Source organism: Stegostoma tigrinum, chromosome 38 (assembly GCF_030684315.1).
Source record: "Stegostoma tigrinum isolate sSteTig4 chromosome 38, sSteTig4.hap1, whole genome shotgun sequence".
Taxonomy (NCBI): domain Eukaryota; kingdom Metazoa; phylum Chordata; class Chondrichthyes; order Orectolobiformes; family Stegostomatidae; genus Stegostoma; species Stegostoma tigrinum.
In genome coordinates, this window is record NC_081391.1 from 15,689,833 (window position 1) to 15,709,598 (window position 19,766).

A 19,766-nucleotide genomic window follows, 5' to 3' on the forward strand; every position below is an offset into this window, starting at 1 on the left:
TGACATCCTTCATTCTGGGCAGCTATCATTTGGTATTAAAAGCAAGTTTTCAAGCTTCACTTGATCTCATGAGGACAAAAATGCAATCTTTCAGCTATCAGTTGCACAAAAGACCTATAAATTAACATCGCTAGTGGTTATCAACTGACATTATTGCAATTAACTGGCATTAAATATATCACAGCATTCAAGTATTTGAAGGTTACCATCATTTTGTTTCCTCAATGCTATTAGGTGACTGAATGAGAAAATTTAATAAAGTCACAATGCAGTGTGGCATGCAACCTTCACCATCTTCCTAGTCCTGCAGGAGGAGTAGTTGAGTCTTATAAAATCTAGCATATTTTTATTTCTTTATAAGTCATTCAGACATTATGTAACAGCCAACAGCATCTGATGATTGCTTAGTAACATTTTATTTTAAAAGTCAATCTCAGGTTACATTATAGTGATGCTCACAATATTACAACATAGAGTATACATAGTAGGAGTAAAGTTCAGTGAAGCACCCATTTAGAAAAAAATGTAGGTTTTATATATATTAAATAACACCCACCTAAAAATAGACATGATATACAGACAAATAAATTTAGACGAAAATCAAACAAGTGAAATCAGTATCAAGGCATGCCAGGAAGGTTTGAAAGGTCAATCAAACCAACATTTCTTCTTCTGAGGAAGAGTCACCCAACTCGAAATGTTAACTCTGATTTCTCTCCACAGATGCTGCCAGACCTGCTGAGCTTTTTCAGCAATTTCTGCTTTTGTTTTAGAAATTTCTTGTGGCTTCTTCTTCGTATTCAAGGTGACAATTTCAAGGTGGACATTTGATAGCTGCACAAAACTTAGTGAGGCCAGCAGTCTTGATACATTTTTAATCATTTTAACATGATTAAGGGGCAACAATACAACTTCAAGATCCAGCCCGCTGTCACTGGTCATGCCAATAGTCCCTGACCCATGACAATGCTGACATGCAAACAAACATCTTTTGTGGAGTAAATAGGGATTGCTGCAAGCTGAGCAGATTTCACACTAAATACATCTCTGAAATGTAATTCCTGTTAAAGGGTCATTACAACATTTGTCGTCTGAACATCAGGCAACAGGTAACCTCCTCACCACAGCAACATATGCACAACCACAGTTACAATCTCAGATCATGAACAGTATGTACATTTCAGACATAATTCCTTACAGGAAAAATTTCCATCTTGCAAAAAAACAATTGATAAAATCCCATTTTCTCTGCAGACTATCAAAAGCTGGACACAAGCAAACCATAGACCTTAGTACAAAGAAAAGATAACAGGGTTTTTGGCACCAACCCTCCATTTCCCACACAAGATAAAAGTTCATTCTGGACTAAAGTCATAGATATCCTCTGCAACAGTGAGCAATGGCAGAATCACTTTGATGCTTGACACTTCAATTTTGCAAGTGATTGTAGAAGTTCAGCTTAAAATCAAAGGGAAATCACATACCAAGTTTTTAGGAATTCTAAATATAGAAGTGACAGCATTTGTAATCTGCATCACAGGCTTGTCAGCTGAATGAACAGATCTCAGCAACTTTCCAATAAGCTACTTGAAAGAAAATCAGCTGCTACCCCTAAAGCCTTAACTATATTAAATGAATATAATAACTAATGCACATTTATATTCATTTATTAATAAATGTAAAAGACAATTTATAGAACTTTGCAGTGGTGAATGATCACCCATCGATACTGTAGAAGTTCAGCATTTTCTATCCTCTTCCCTGCTTACTATGTAAATATCTATTACTAGAAAAAAGGTGGTTGCTGGTAGAAATCATCAGGTAGAATGCCTGCAATTGCATATTGAAGGATTTCTCCGTGATTCCTGCAAGATCAATCAACACTGTCAGGATCAATTGGAAATACCCTGGTATAACCCCTACCAGCTTCTACGATTTGTCCCATATATCTGCAATTAGGACAATTAAACTCTTCATTAAAACGTGTCACATTCATGACACAATCTTTTGTGGGTAAATTGCAGGTTTCACACATGGAGAATGTCTTTATATTGATTACTCCTCTGCAATGATCACAGGTAACATCAGAATCAAGAGTAAACAATTTTCAAGGTGTCTCACAACATAGCTTTAGGTGAGAATTAACAACGGTTTTGTTTTGTGAAACTGTCAAGAGTGACATTGCCCAAGTTCATTCACTTAGCTCTAGGGAGTCCACTGACAGCAAAGGAAATAACTAAAACAGTTTCTGCTAGACTTCTTGAGCTGTCCCTCATCGAATACCACATGTAAGAAATGTGATTAAGATTGGACAAGAATTCCCCAGGCTGGAAATGTTGCTTGTACAGACTGCCATCATAAATATCACTTACAGCATTTCAGCCTGTTTTTTTTGCCAAGCAGTTTATCTATGCAGGAGATCCTGAGAAAAATGGTCCCCCTCAAACAGGTCCTACAGTTGTTCTTCAACTGGGACTTCAATAAAAAGAATGGCAGCGCTGTCCTGCCATTCAGATACCCCCGACAGCTCAGATTTGCACACCGACTAATATCACTGCAGTTACTTATGTACATGTTACAGTGATCACAAATGAATCTTGAGTGGAGATTTCAGTCCAGTGACTCTGCTTCCGTGCTGTATGATTCCATGACTCTATAAATGATTCTTTAACAGGTACAGAAATGTACCATAAGATTGGAGGAAGGATTGTGCAACTTCAAAAAGACAAATCACCGATATATTCCTCAGAAAGTCTGTGCCTGAGTACAATGGGTAATTTTAAAAATGCACTTTCCAAGTAAGTAGGGGCACCTGCATAGAGAGGCAGGTTGTCTTCAGCAATTGCACGATTGGGAAAACCTCCATCTCCTGTTCCCAGTTCCTCTTCTAGCAAAGGGGAGATGTCTCATATTCCACTGAAATCATCTTCAGTGTTGACTACTGCAAAAGAAATAGCTGAGTGTAAGCACATGAACACATGCTGAAGAGAAATTGTATAGATCATCAACAGCAATGTTTCAATAGGAGTCATGGTTAAATTGGCACACAGATTGTACTCAAGAACAAAATCTCATGCTCCACAAATTACTCGTGATATGCTTTCCAGTTCAGCAACACACCTTCTTACCAATTAAGCTGTGCTGTGATCACAAATAAAATAAGGAATGACGTTAGCTTAACTAAATGGCAGCAAATCAGTGTATGGTAACAGTCTTAAATTGTTCGTAGCAAAATAGAGGATGCTGAGCGTAGTCTTTCCACCATCTTTCATTCCAAAGTACCTTTGAAAGTTGGCTGCAAGGATACCCTCTAGTATATCCAAAGTTGTTGCTTCATATCTGACACTATGACTCTTCAGGGCAGTGTTTCAAGAGAATGAAACAAGAAAATTAAACATAATTAAATAAAATTATATAGGTCCTTTTAGAACTGAATCTTCATCAGATCCAGAAACTAGCTTAGTAGTGGCATTCATCTTTATACATGTATAATGCCCTCCTGGGTTGTAACGGTTTCATTGGTGGGATTTGAGGAAAGGAATCCAACTGTGTCTTTCATGGCATCGAGAAAATCCATTAGAATCCCAGTTACAGGATAGGATTCAGCATAATCTAGTCATAACAGCAAAGACCATCAAGAATAAGAGATAAAAAGGTGTAGAGCTGAATGAACACAGCAGACATCAGAGGAGCAGGAAAGCTGATGTTTCAGGTCTGGTCTCTTCTTCAGAAAAATTCTGACCATAAAGAATAAGATTTTTTTTGCCTGTGGGCAATCAGCCTCACCTCCTAGTTCCAATTCCATTTCAGTCAGGAGGCAGACCAGCACAGCACCTAATGGTCTCTCATTTGCAATGTGAGGAATCATCATTTTCAATGAATTCCACCCTTGCATTTTGTAGCTCGATGGGTAACCAGTATACAGATAAGGTCATGTCAGGGCTCAGTACACCAGAATAACGGCCAACTTGTTGATATGAATGCAGAGAGACTTCATGTTCAACTAGATTCCCTTCAACTATATCACTGGTGGACCAAACAGAATCAAAAGCGTGGCCATTAATCCACATCCCAGTGATGGTTCTGATCTTCATTAAGCCTCTTGCACTTCTTGAAGATTCACCATCTTGTTGCTTGTGATACAGCAGAAAGCAAATTTTTGTGTCTAAGAGAGGGGTGATAAAAGCCTTGCCTTTGGGCAAAACTGGACCACATGAATTAACTAAGCTCACTTAAGTTTGAAATTAGATGAAATTTAACTAAAAATTTTTAAAAATCCAATTCTTGATGATAGATTTTTACAGTTTTTTTCAAACCTCGCAACCCCTTTGTTCTCGTTGCCATCCTGCGGTGAACTCCCTGTGTCCTCCCTATACCTGTTGGTCTCACCTGCAGCTTATGAAAGCATATGCTCCAACAGTTGAATCCTGAAGGACCTCTGACCCTGGAATGTGGCAGAGAAGCTCTGCTGGAGGGGTTCATTCCAAACAGTGGCAATTGCGGAACCATATGAAAAGACTGTGTTGGCATTTGCGAGCCAGGTGGAGCCAGTGAGTGTGATTTTGGCAATGGAGGGCTGAGTGTTAGGACAATGGCAGCAGTTACAAGCCATACAGGGGCAGGGGAGCCCCTGTATGTAATTTCAGGCATCCAAAGAGGGAGGTAACTGAATTATGTGTCAGGAAACTTTTGAAGAATTTTCTCACACAGAAGAAAACAGCAAGTACTCTGACCATTTTCACTTCCAAGCCCAGTAGCCCCATATTGTGGGTACCCTTGAGAGCACATTAACATCTCAGGCAGCCAGTAGTAAGCAAGGGCAAGTAGCCATTAGTCTAGAGCTAAGACGGTAGCATCAGCGACCCCAAATAAAATAATATAGCAGCCAATGATATTTAGGGGACCACTGGCCAATTCCTCAAGGCCAAATGCTGACTGTATCCTGGATGAATCCTCAGGGTTGCATATGGGCAAGGGCAGTGCAGCAACATTTTCACTTCCACACTAACATACCCAGCAGTATCTATGCCAAAGCTGAATTATCACATTGAGCTGAGTTGGCAAGCATTGAAACACATCTGGCTTGTCTGATTCATGACTAGGTGGAATAGTTCCTATGAGTCTCATTGCTTTTATGATCTGGAAGCTTTATTTTGTTATCTCCATTTATATAGTTTATTTTATTTATAGTTTACATTCTATTATTTTTTAAGAGTTCCTATGTTTGTGCAATTTTAGCAGTTTACATAGCTGTTATTTATATAGATTTTTAAAGTTTATTTGGTTTTGTGCCATGTTGACTTTTTGCACAAATGAAAAGGTAAATTATATGCTTGCATTATAATTTCCTTGTTTTTCTGCCTCTTGAAAATGCTGATTGTATTCAATGTCAACTGATGCAGCTGAAGGCTTCAATAATGCCTTCTGAGAGCTTTCTTGAGAGTTTCACTTCGAAAGATCTGAGGGGTTTCCATGTCTTAGTTCAACTTTCCTAGATATTTTTGAAAGCTTTGATGGTTTGATGCCAATGAGACCTTATTCAATGACCAAAATACTACTAGGTCTTTGGCATCCACAAACGCTGTCACTCATCCCAAAGAAGAGCCTTTGTTATCGGACAAGAAAGGCAAAAATCAATGTTCAAATTTTCTGGGAGATGAGCCAGAAGGAGAAAGGATTCGTGTTTACACAATGATTTTCATGGACTTAGATGCCCAATGCAGTTTACAGCCAATAAAGTATTTTTAATGTGCAGTCACTGTTGTACTTCAAGAAGCATAGAAACCAATTGAACACAGCAAGATTTCACTGACAGCAATGAAATAAAAGGCAGGCAATCTACTTTAGCAACACTGGTTGAATCTTTAACATTGTTAATAACAAAGAGGTAGCTCTTCTGCAGAAAATGCCTTGTAACCTTTTATTTGAACCTAAGAGGGCATGTGGAGCTTCAGCTTAACATTTCTTCAGAAATATAATGTCAAAATTTGGGCAAGGCTGGAGAAAACTATAGTCCTCCATAGGTTAGTAAGGCAGTTATGTACTGCTTTGATACCCCGCCTTAGTGCTTTTTTTGATATAGAAAGACAAAGTCCATCTTGCTTCAATTTTGAGCTTACTTCCACCACACAAACCAGAGTCCTAAACAATTCAAAGAAACTGAGATCCTGGAAGAATTTCAGGGACCAATAGCACAGTTTTTTTTAGTATTAAGAATTTTAAAATAGTTCCTTTCAAAAGTTTTCTAACATAATTATTATAATATATCAATAGCAAACCGTACTACTCATTTAGAGTCGATGAACTTACAATGACAAGCAAGAAATATGAAAACCATTCATTTAATTTCATTTTTTCCCAAACAGATAACTAACATTAATTATTGCGAGAGTTGAGCTTAAACATGCCTAAATAAAAGATTTCTCACTGAATTTGAACAATGGCACAGAATTTTCAAAATGTTTAGCTCTTATTAAATGTTTTCCCATTGCTTCCTTTTGAGTTTGTTTACAGAAACAGATGTATGTGCTGAATTTAAGATAGAAAATGCTGGAATACTCATTAGGTCTAGTTACAATCCTTCTCTCTCAAGTCCTGCAGCTACAGCCAGGATGCCACCTCTTGGACCTCTGAGGTCAAAAGAAACAAAGCCTCACCAGAAGCGGCGGTGTGGCTGCCTCTGACTCCCCCACCAGCCCAAACAGTGAACAACCTAACCGTCAGCCCAAAACAAGGAGTGCCCAGACTCCCAACTGGTGTGTGTCCATTTCCGCACCCACGTCAGTCTTACCCTCCCAGATTAACTACTATGAAGCCGCAGGACTGACCATGACTCACTCCAGAGTGAGCAGACACTTCACCGTGACCAGTCCTCTTGGCTAATATTGGAGGCTGTCCTTGACTTACTGTGCTAGGGTACCTAAATGAAGGGTGTTTCCATGAACATCAGTGAGGACTACTCTCCTAAGACTTTGAGACATGGCTATTTACTTGCAGCACATACAGTGTTTGCTTTATAAGCCAATGGCAGACAGTGCAAGTGGGAGATTAACATGGCGCACTACTGTATAGTAAGATGCCCAGCCCTTTACTGAGCATTGCTGACTTGCAATGCAAAGATGCTTGATTGCGTGACTGCTCTAATATATACAGCAAAGCATGATGCAAGCAAGCAGATAGTGAACAAACGCTAAGAGAGCAATCAAGCGGCCCTGAGATGCAGCCTGGTCAAATCTGAGAGCTGTATACCTGTCTGTAAAGTGTCCCTGCTGCAGGCTTTCAATGTAGTAGCTGAAATGCCCTGCACTCTGTTTCCAGAATGCCTTGCCAGTGTATCACAAGATGCCATGATGATCACTGACAGATGCAGATGCAGGATTCCAACATCCATCAACATAATGTGCATGCAGCTAGTGACCATGCATCATGCTCTGAAATGCTGCTTAGTCATACACAACATAGTGGTTGCTCAGAGCAAATGCTTAAGTGAACTGACCAGGTACCCTCTCTGGTTTCAATGTCAAGTTTTCTAGCTTGTTTAGTGGGTTTGGGAAGATAGAAAACTGAATATTAATGATATGAGTCAGGTCATCAAAAAGGTGTTTAACAACTAATAACGCCCCTCATGGTTAGAAAATTGGTTTGCAGACATGAAACAAAGACTAGGAATAAATGGGTCTTTTTCTGAACAGTGGGCAGGGACTAGTGGGGTACCGTAGGGATTGGTATTAGGACCCCAGCTATTCTCAATCTATGTTAATGATTTAAATGAGAGAATTAAATGTAATATCTCAAAATTTGCAGATGAGACAAAACTGGGTGGAAGAGTGAGCTGTGAGGAGGACGCAGAGATGTTACAGTGTGATCTGGACAACATGGGAGTGAGCGGGTGAATACATGGCAGATGCAGTTTAATGAGGATAAATGTGCTGAAATCCACTTTGGTCATTAAAATAGAAAGGTAGATTATTATTTGAATGGCTATAACAACAAGTTCAAGGTGTCCTCATGCAACAATTACTGAAAGTAAGTGCACAGGAACAGAAGGCAGCAAAAAAAGGAAACTGTATGTTGGCCTTTACAGCGAGAGGATTTGAGGACAGGAACAAGGGTATCTCACTGCAATTATGTGGGACACTGGTGCGGCCACATCTGAAATATTGCATGCAGTTTTGGTCTCTTTGTCTGAGGAAGAATGTTCTTGCTTTGGAGAGAATGCAGCAAGAGATTACCAAATTGATGCCTGGGATGACAGGATAGACATTTGAGGAGAGATTGAGTTGGTTAGGATTGTATTTACTGGAGTTCAGAAGAATGATGGATATCTCACAGAAATCTATAAAATTCTAGCAGGACTAGACAGGTTAGATGCAGGGAGCATGTTCCCAGTGGTGGAGGAGTTTAGGAGTCATAGTTTAAGGATAATGGATAAACCTTTAAAGACTGAGACAGACAGAAATTTCTTCATCCAGAGAGTGGTGATCCTGTAGAATTCATCTACAGCAAGTGGTAGAGGCCAAAACATTATGTGTTTTCAAGAAGAAGCTATGATCATAATGAATGGTTTGAGGGTTCAAATGACCTATTCCGGCTTCTATCTTCTAAGTTTCAATATTTAATTGGCAACTTGCCACAGCTTGCTGAGAAATTCCCTACAACTTGCAAAAAGCAAAGAAGATGGCACAAGTTGCTGCCAACCTCACTAGACTTCTTGTCTGATTCTTCCATATATCCTGTAATAGTCCATGTTGCTCAGATCCCTAGCAAATTGCCACCCATTAGCACCATACCACACAAAAGGAAAGTGTCCTTGACATGTCTCCAATTTGGCTATAATCTTCTCAGCACTCTAAACCTACTGCATCCACCTCACAGGCTGCCAACTTCACAGATTGCAGGATTTTGACATCTCTCCTTTAATGGAAAAAAACCTCAGGATGGGAATGAGTTAGGGCACCCAACATAAAGAATAAATCACATCCTAATGATGGGGCTCCATAATCGGATAAATACGGGATAAAAGGAACATCAGGGAAAACAGCCAATCCAAACAATCAAATGGTCAGTTTCTCTGTTGCATTGTCAAGGCGGGTGTAAATTCTGCACGGCAATGCCACACAATTCAAGCTGTAGTATTTTCTGAACTGGAAATATTATATCTAGACTTTGCCATTGCTGAACAGATTTGGCATTAGGTATTATTTATATGGAGCTTACCATTTAAATTGCATTAGTATAAATCAATATAATCATGGTATCTTACCTTTAATAACTGATTATGCACAAATTTTAGTCTCTCTTTAGTGGGCAAGAGAAGAGTACATCTTTTAAATAGCAAACCTGAGTGGGAGAAAACAAATATTACTATAGTGATAGTAATTGTGTGCAACATGATCAGGTCCACAATTTGAAAATGCACAACAATAATTTCAATCCATTTTTAGTCTTTTATAACTTAGATGATCTCAGTTGAAGAAGTTATTGAATGCTACAGTTGGCAGCAACTCCGTCATTAAGTTGGGGAAATTAGGAATGTTGCCAGTAAATGGAAGAATTATGGGGGGGTGGCATGTGGGGGACAGCACGTATATAAATGCAGGAATTGAGAATTTGCATCAGTACAGTCGGTTCTACTATAATGTGTGTTCTGACAATGCAAATTTGTTATAACGTGACTAACGTTATTTCTGAAACACGAATTTGTGTTGGTTTTAATGCAATTTGAACAATGGAGAGTGAGGATGTTGAATAGCCGCTTCAGTCCCACTGTGAAGACCTCTCTACTGCTGATCTACAATAACTTGTCGCTGAGGGGGAAGTGGAAGCTGGAGATTAATAAGTAATAGTCCAGGATGCAGCACCACGAGAACTTGCCACTTCTGTTTTGTCATCTATCCTGAGGGAAATTGTGAAACAGTTGCAACTCTTAGGGGATAACAATTACAATGCAGAATGCAACGGGGTAGCAGTTCATGGAATAAAATGATATTTGGCAGCCTCTGAACAGCTTCTACATGAAAGAAGAAAAAGGGCAAAGCAGCAGAAACTGCATGCCTTTTTTAAGCCAGTCCCAAGAAACAGTCAGAAGACAATGAACCACAGACAACTACATCTGGATTAACTATTTTTTGCCCCAAACCTGCAACCACAACTGCACCTGAAGGTGATGGTGATGATGACAATGACAGCCCTCAGCCCCTGCATTAACAACAGAGCAACCTCAAAACCTCACGCCCCACTTCATCAAGTCATTTTCACATTTTTTCAAGGCAAGGTGTTAAATTTACTTTTATTTCATTATTAGATATAAATTAAACATTTATTCAAAATGTGCTATCCTTTGTGTTATACTTTTGAGTGATTTGTGAGCAATTTTGAGTGATTTTTCCTTGGTGGTCTGCCCCTAACCCCGCTTTTCCCATAGGGCCTGTTATTTCTAAAGCTATTTTCTATGACGCAATGTTGTGCAGGAACGCAACTATCGCATTATAGCAGAACCAACTGTACATGGGAAACAAATGGAGAGCCGCAATAGCTTGTGGAATTAAGAAGAGCACCAGAACTGGAGTAGGGCCCCAGTAAATGGAAGAACTGGGGAAGATGCAGATAGGTTAAAGAAACTGAAATTGTTCTCTTTTAGAGAAATGAGAGAGATTTGGTAGAGATTTTCAAAGTCACAAGAGGGAATACAGAGACACTGTTGTATTTTGTGGACAGATCAAGAAGCAGATGACACCGATAAAAGGTAAAAAAGAAACAAGGTTACATGAGAAAAAAAAACTTTTTTTTTAAATACAGTGAATGGTCGGGATCTAGAATGCACTGACTGGAAGTGTGATGGAAGCATTTTAATTGTAGTTTTCAAAAGGGAATTGAATAAACACAAAAAGATTTAAAATATATGCAAGTTTATGGAAAAAAGATGGTGGAGCGAGAATAACTGGGAGTTCTGTTGCAGAGAGCTGTGGGAACTCAATGAGGTGAATGGGTTCTCCTCCTGTGATGTAACCATTCTATGATACCTACAATAAACTCCTTTCTCAAGAAACAAGATGGAGGTGGCCTGACAGACATTTTTAAAATAAATAGAGTTTCAGTAGACATAAAGATGGTTCCTTTTGTAGGTGAGCACAAGGGCGAAGGTCAAAAATATAAAATGGTCACTAACAAATACAGTAAGGAATTCAGAAAAATTTCATTACTTATACTGGAGAGAATCTGAAACTCATTACCACATAATTGAGACAAACATTAGACATTTATTTAAAGCAAGCTAGCTATGTAAATGAGTTAGAAATTAAAGGTGACTATGGGCGAATGAGGGTGCAACAGAGATCATGCCTACTATTAGACAGCTGGCGAGAAATTCACTCTATCTCCTTTGGTGTAGTTCCGCCAAACCACGAATCAATGCAAGCAGTGGAGAGGTCAGCAGCAGGCCTTTACCCAGGATCAGTACTCCAGAGGTGGAAGTCCTGAACACCGAGGGCTGCTGGCCAATCAAAACCTGGCAGATATTTTATTCAGCAGTGCCACAACAGACATGATGAATGACACCCACCAAAGGCCCAAGATGGAGATGGAACCCATGCCACAGACACAATGGTGGAAGGGGTTTTGTGGACTTGGGGCCTCAACCGGTGGGAGGTTGGGAAAGTCAACAATCAACCTTCCAATCCCGGATTTCATTGGCGTGAATGCACAAAGACAGTAAACTGCTATTCCACCTCCAAATACATCAGGAACAAGAGCAAATTGTGTCTGCACTACAGCTAATTCCTACCTGGAGCTACACACTATCATGCCATTTTGCTTCTCTTTCCTGATCTTTTTTGCATTTTCCTTTGTCAACTGTCTTTTAAATGTTCTAAGATGAATCAGCCCCTATTATCACATGCATGAAAATAATCTTCTAAATGTTCTCTTTATGCTTCTGTACACATTAAATTTATGCTGTATGAAGAGTGCCAATTGAGCAGGAGGCAATTTGTGTCAGTAGATTAGTACCCCAGCAAATTGACCTTCAGGTGTAAAGGAATAAGAATGAGTTGCAGGGTTCACGGGATGGTCGTTGGAACCATTCAGTAAGCCTTACCCTGTAATAAGGTGTTACCTAAAGATCTGTAGTGTTCCATCGCAATTGATTTCTTGGAAATATCAGTAGAGTGGAATCCCTCCAATAAAAGCCGTCTGATTCCAGATGATGTGCTGATATAACCCACAACCTGAGTGCCAACTACTTTTGATGCCATGCTCAAAACGCTGATATCTGTCACTGAGAAAAAAGGGTGATTAAAATAAGGTACCATGTTTGATCATTGTACTATCATATGACAATATATTATTTTTACAACATGCAAAAAGACTCTTCATTTGGTCTCCTTTGCACTGCACAATGTGCACAGACCTACCCATATCTTGCCAAGAAGCACAACTGGGCAATTTACTTCAGGCATTCTGATAATGTGCAGTGTTAGAAGGTCTGAAAGTGCACATTTGCCACCAGATGTGACAAAACTGGGCCAGAAATACAGGCAAAAATAGTAATATTGTTAGAGTTCCAAACATGACAAGAATTTTTTGCATTTTTCATGTCTGAACTGAGGCAGTGAGTGTGAGGGGAGCTAAGGAAACAACACCAGCTATATGACAGTAACTTCACTAAGTACAATGAGTTACCTAGTGTGCTACGGAGCCTAAAGACCTGAAAGATCCCAAGTCTGATTTACATTGCCTGGATGTTAATTGCCTCCACTGTACCTGGGTTAGGACAGAGTGAAAAATTTAGGTTTTCTTATCTTGATTAATATTTAATGGACCATGACAGAACATTAGAATGTACATGGACACCGTATGAGAGCACACCTCTGATGTCACTGACAATCAAACTGTTGACTATCACCTTCCAGGTTTGTCTGTAACACACTAGGAGGAGATACTGAAGATCTGCCTATGGAATATATTTCATCACAGTATAAGTTGACTTCTTTACAACAGATGGGAAGGAAGTTCGGATGGTCAGAACATCTGTAAAAGGAGCATGGGTGGGTGGGGGTCGGGAATTAGGGGTGGCGGATCCAAACATTTTCTTAAAAGCATACATTATCATAATTGTACCTGAAAGATAACACAACACCTTGTGAAAGATTTCAACCGGTATTATCTGGAAGTAGCCACAGTTATACTGTAGGTGAAAGCTTTCCAGTCTGTCACCATTCTTCTTGGATTGCAAATGTCTGCAACTTCTTCTGTATTTCTGGTTTGGAATCAAGGTGAAAGCATTTATTCCCAAAGGCACCTCATCTCCCTCCATGGCTTTCATCTGTCATTTGTAAAGGAAACATAAAAGTTGTGTTACAAGCCAAGTAAATTCAGTTTCCAACCATTTTTTGTTTCTTTTCCTCACCTACTAAGCTTTCTCCCCTTTTCTCCTGAAGATGGCAACTCAGATGGAGTATAACGACCAATGGTCCTCTTGTTCTCCACCAAATAGTCATTCATCATAGACGTAGCTTCAAAAGGATATTTTTACAGAAAATTTACAATACCAAGTTTAGTAGGCAAAACATTTAAACTACTTCTGGAAAATAATATGTCTGAAATATTTTCAGATTCCTTGAAGGCCATAATATGGGCACACTTATGCTAAGGATTTCTACTTCACTATTATATCAGAAGTAGAACTAATTTAAGTAGAGGGACTCTAGAATAGTATCAGAGATAATGGGAACTGCAGATGCTGGAGAATCCAAGACAACAAAATGTGAGGCTGGATGAACACAGCAGGCCAAGCAGCATCTCAGGAGCACAAAAGCTGACGTTTCGGGCCTAGACCCTTCATCAGAGAGGGGGATGGGGTGAGGGTTCTGGAATAAATAGGGAGACAGGGGGAGGCGGACTGAAGATGGAGAGAAAAGAAGATAGGTGGAGAGAGTATAGGTGGGGAGGTAGGGAGGGGATAGGTCAGTCCAGGGAAGACAGACAGGTCAAGGAGGTGGGATGAGGTTAGTAGGTAGATGGGGGTGCGGCTTGGGTTGGGAGGAAGGGATGGGTGAGAGGAAGAACAGGTTAGGGAGGAGGAGACAGGTTGGACTGGTTTTGGGATGCAGTGGGTGGAGTGGAGGAGCTGGGCTGGTTGTGTGGTGCAGAACACCTCCGCTCAGTGCGCAACAAACTACTGCACCTCCCAGTCGCAAACCATTTCCACTCCCCCTCCCATTCTTTAGATGACATGTCCATCATGGGCCTCCTGCACTGCCACAATGATGCCACCCGAAGGTTGCAGGAACAGCAACTCATATTCCGCCTGGGAACCCTGCAGCCATATGCTATCAATGTGGACTTCACCAGTTTCAAAATCTCCCCTTCCCCAACTGCATCCCTAAACCAGCCCAGTTCGTCCCCTCCCCCCACTGCACCACACAACCAGCCCAGCTCCTCCACTCCACCCACTGCATCCCAAAACCAGTCCAACCTGTCTCCGCCTCCCTAACCTGTTCTTCCTCTCACCCATCCCTTCCTCCCACCCCAAGCCGCACCCCCAACTACCTACTAACCTCATCCCACCTCCTGTCCGTCTTCCCTGGACTGACCTATCCCCTCCCTACCTATCTTCTTTTCTCTCCATCTTTGGTCCGCCTCCCCCTCTCTCCCTATTTATTCCAGAACCCTCACCCCATCCCCCTCTCTGATGAAGGGTCTTGGCCCGAAACGTCAGCTTTTGTGCTCCTGAGATGCTGCTTGGCCTGCTGTGTTCATCCAGCCTCACATTTTGTTGTCCGGGACTCTAGAATAGTTGGTTTCTAACTGGAATCTGTGAACACCTGGGGTCCACAGACATTCCAGGAAATTCATGTGATAATAGAGCAGCAGCCAGAGGTTGGCATGATGCCAGATGAGAAGTAGGTGTAGAGTACAGCCACCACATGTGCAGTGCAGACTGGACTGACTATCATCAGAGAAGGGAGCCAGTATGGAGTAAGATGGCATGAAGATCACCATTTAAACTTGCAGTTATTGAGGTTGACGATGGCTACTAGGTGAATTCAGCCTTGTTCAAAAGCAGACGTTAAGTACCAAATAATGTACGATATCAGACAGGCACACTCATCCGACTATTATCTGTCAGTAAATGCCTCTCTCTTAAAAAAAGCATTATTAAAACATTATTTATAAGCAGCACTTTATCAGTAGTGTATTGTCTAGAAATTTGGTGGGGTTAGGCTGTCTGGGATCGCTTATCCATTTGAAAGGGGACTCTACAGGAGTCATGGCTTTAAATCAGAAATTGCCAAGTACATTAATATGTCTCCATACCTACAATTTCAATACTAGAGTAGAGCAGTCTGCTTATTTGAAGATTACATAATACACAATCGTAGAACGGTTATCATAGAATCACTACAGTGTGGGATCTGGCCATTCGACCCAACAAGTTCACATCACCTCTCTGAACAGCATCCCAAACAGACCCATTCCCTTAATTTCCCATGTCAAACCCACCTGACCTCAACATCCCTGGGCACTATGGGCAATTTAGCATGGCCAACCCACCTACCCTGCACATCTTTGGAATGTGGGAGGAAACTGCAGCACCCAGAGGAAACCCACGCAGACATAGGGACAATGTGCAAACTCCACACAGACAGTTGCCCGAGGCTGGAATTGATCCCGGGTCCCTGGCGCTGTGAGGCAGCAGTGTTAACCGCTCAGCCACCATGCCTTCCACTTCACGCTATTTACAGTTGTACCCTTAGTTTAAACTATCTCTCCTCATTCGTCCTACCAAAATGTAAGTCTTCACATTTTGGCATTAAATTTTATCTATTTCAGGTCTGTGGCCTTTTCACCAGCCTGTCTATGTTGTCTTGAAGTCAGTCACTATTCTCCTCAAAGCTCATAACATTTCCAAGACCAGTGGTCACCTGCAAATTTCAAAATTATGGCCTTTACTTTCAAATCTAAGTTATGATTAAAGTTCAAGGAAAGCCGTGGTCATAGTACTGAGCCTTGGGGAACACAGTGGTTAAGAAGTCTTACCATAATGATAATGCTTTTGAACATTTACCTCAGATATTCTTTTTATGCTCAATATCAATGACCACCCCTATCTGCAAGCTCTCATTCCCTTTGAAACGTAGCAAATCTCTGCATGGACAATAGCTATACTGTGGTGAATCCAGAAGTCAAAAACAAATAGTTGTCACCTTATTGAGAGAACATGTGATTTTCCTTACTTCCAAGAACACCAGAATAAATAATACCAGATAATAGCTTATGCTACACACTAACAATGACTTCAATGTTACGAAACCTGAGTAATAAGAACAAATCTTAAACAGCAGATTTACTACGTAGGCAGAGGTGAATTATTTCTGCACAAAACTTAGAAATAACAATTAATTCAGAACCCTATAACTTAATGTAAAACTGGACCTGAAGTAGGGCCTCTGGCCATAACCTTACTTGGGTTTGCTGCTAACCTTCCCTGGAGCCACTTGGCCTGTATACTTCTGATGACTTCATAAGGACTGTTCTTATACTCCTAAGGTAACCCCTCAAAATCCTTTCAGCTTTGTATGGAACAAAGAAAATTAAAAACGTGTCTCTCAAACTCAAATAAGTTTGTAAAATGTGCACTTCACACAAAACATGTTTGTAGCTGAATTAGAGATAACAAAAAGAGTAGAGCTGGATGAACAGCAGGCCAAGCAGCATCTTAGGAGCATCTCTCCCACTGCAACTATCCATCTTCGATTCGCCTCCCCCTCTCTCCCTATTTATTTCAGCACCCTCCTCCTCCTCCCCCATTTCTGATGAAGAGTCTACGCTCGAAGCGTCAGCTTTTGTGCTCCTAAGATGCTGCTTGGCCTGCTGTGTTCATCCAGCTCTACACTCTGTTATCTCGGATTCTCCAGCATCTGCAGTTCCTATTATCTCTGCATTTGAATTGAATGCTTTTGCCTTTCTTCCTCAAAATATATTGACTGTTTCAAACATTGTGAATGAATTAAAATCGCGATAAGTAAAGTATTAGCCATGTTTTTTTGCACATGATACATCCCTTAAATATGTAAGCAGATGCTTCACCATATTTATTTGGTTATAACCAGATTTGGTTATTTATAATATCAAAACTCTCTTTGCACCACACATAGCATATTTAAAAAGGAAGCAGTAAGCTAATTCACCTGAAAAAAAAATGAAAGTTAGTTCATTTTTGACATTGTAACATTAATTATTTCTGTCACTTCAGTGAGTGGGGTGCCAACAGATGTCTCCATGCTACTTAGGTAGCTGTTTGATCAGTGAAACCTGAAGATAAGAGTATAAATAACAGTAGTACTGAGGCCTTACGTGCCTGTATTGCCTTTCAGTACCATCAATTTGTGGTTTTAATTCTTTTTTTTTTCTGCTCCCCATAGCCCTTCACTCCAAGAGACCAAAGATCCATCTTTTCTGAATCTTAAATATATTCAATGATAAAATATTCACAACAGTCTGGGGTAGAGACTTTCAAAAGTAAACCACAATCATTTGAGTAACAAAATTTCTCTTATCCTCAGTCCTACATGATTGATCCTTATACGAGACCGCATGCTCACATTCTAGACTTCCCAACCAGAGGAAGCCTTAAAGGGCAGAATCTGCCCAGTCCCTGACCAACGTGAGCATTGATGAGAAAGTTGGAAAAATCATGAGATTGGTAGCGAGGATTGTTCCCTGGCATTGAGAGTAAAGGGTCCCTTTTCCAAACAAGCATTGAATAGAGAGAAACTTGTGTGCGGCAAAAGGCCCGTTAGCATGCTTTTAACATCTCATTATATCATCTCGCCTCACTGATTTGCAGTTTCCCATTCTTCCATCCATTGGATGGAAATTTGGTGGCAACAGTTTCCAACACGAAAGTTAGAGCAGTAATATGTCAATTCCATCTTTCCACTTGCTCCTCCACAGCTCCCTCACTCGCCAACGTCTCAGGGCACAGTCCGTGCATTACAACCACACACAACATGCATCCAGCAGGATCTCCACGCCCCCACCAGCAGAGTCCCATTACTCTATTTAGGTGACAGCCTTTCAGTTAAGATTCAGCCTTCAATGTCTACATTAGTAAGCCCCTCAAAATTAATTAAAACACGTCATTCTGCTAAAATCCAGAGAATAAGAACCTATTAATCACTGAGAAGAAATAGTAATGCAATACATACACACAGAGATTAAAGATAATAGTTGAGTCTAAACTGATAAAAATAAAAAAAAATGGATTAGTCTCTAAATTGTCCATAAAAGCAGATTCAAAGATATTGCAGCTGTCACAGGACGACACCAGCAGCATTTACGCTGACAGTTTACTCTGAGGTTTTTGGTTTTGAAGGTTGATTAAAATTCCTTTGTCCTGATTCATTTTGAACTGGCAGGAGCACTGAGTGAAACACAGTATTTCTCTATCTTTTACTTGCAGTGCAGAAGTGTTTAAATGGCGGTTTTCAAAGCTGTGCACCTCATAGCACTCTAGTCCACAACTTGGACATCAAGCGAATAACACACACAGATTAGTGTTCTGGTCAGTTTTTAACCCCTTTTTTGTATACCCCAGAGGATAAAATAGAGGAAGGTGGCTTTCTGCTAACAGGAAAGATAGCCAGTCGTCCTGTTACCTCTTCTGGTCAGGTCTTTGCCCCTGCTTGAAGTTTCCCTTACATTTTATACCTGCAACATTCCATTGGCTTCACAGAAGACTGCCAGACAGTCCCAGAACTTGTATCTGCAGTTTTCCTTTACTTACAGTAGTCTTTTCTAAACAAAAAGGGCATTTTGGAATAAAAGTTTTTTAAAAATCTAGAATAATCCAGGCTTCTGATGGGTTTTTGTAAAACATCTTATTATTGCCTAATTTTGCCTGATTTATATACAGTTTGCTCCAGGCAGTGGAGAGAAATTAGACATCGACAATTTCCAACAAATCTGAATGGGTACCTAGCAGCAGCAACTCATCGGTGTCTTCTCTGGATATCTACCTTGGCTAGTATTCTCCAACATCTCAGGGCACACTCTGTGGGCAGCAACTGGCTGCATCCTCTATCTACTGAGGCTGGCACTGGGCCAGCATCAGCCTCACCACAGCATCATGGCACATCTCTGACTCACTTATAATATAGTTTACCAATTCAAAAATGCACTTTGGCGCTCACCAGCACCTTTTCATTGTAAAGCTACCACCAGGGAACTTTGCACACAGGAACACACAATCATCTTGTGCTTCAGAACAGGATTCTACTCTGGGCTTATGGCTTGCTTTGTTAGTGCTCACTCACTTTGTGCCTACATGACTGCTCACAGCATCTCTGCCCTCCTTTCTTGTGCATTGGCACCTCGTTCAGAAATTAAAGTCTCACAACACTTCTGTCTTTCCTTTTAGTGCAGACACAAAGCCAGGCAACTTGTCACATTTGCCAGTAAAACAGCAGAAGATCCACAGTTGCTCAGCTTCAATGAAATGCCCTCCAGATGAGAAAGAGGCAGTAGCGCAGCTGAATAATGTCCTGGGACAGTATGACTAAATCATGGAATCTACTATAGCATTCTAAGTGTAGAAGGCTATCCTCTGTTCAGTGGCAAGGGTCTAAACATCATGACGAGGCCCAGCGAATACACAATGTAGTACCATCTTCTACTGCAGCCAAAAAGATCCCGAAGATGTCTGCTCAACATGAGGGTCCCATGCTTGTCCTCTGGGGGTTGTTGCATTACAACGCTGACGAGAC

General features: G+C 40.6%; 1 protein-coding gene across 1 annotated transcript in view; it reads right to left on the bottom strand.

The window, feature by feature from the left end:
- Positions 1–13,321, bottom strand: part of LOC125446947 (F-box only protein 47-like) — a 44,934-nt gene extending 31,613 nt beyond the window's left edge. Inside the window, exons 1-3 of the mRNA XM_059640832.1 lie at positions 13,117–13,321; positions 12,113–12,274; positions 9,263–9,339 (exon numbers count right to left, since the gene is read on the bottom strand). Of these exons, the coding sequence (XP_059496815.1) occupies positions 9,263–9,339; positions 12,113–12,274; positions 13,117–13,321 (444 nt within the window). The remainder of the gene's footprint in view (positions 1–9,262; positions 9,340–12,112; positions 12,275–13,116) is intronic.
- Between the last annotated feature and the right edge of the window lie 6,445 nt (positions 13,322–19,766).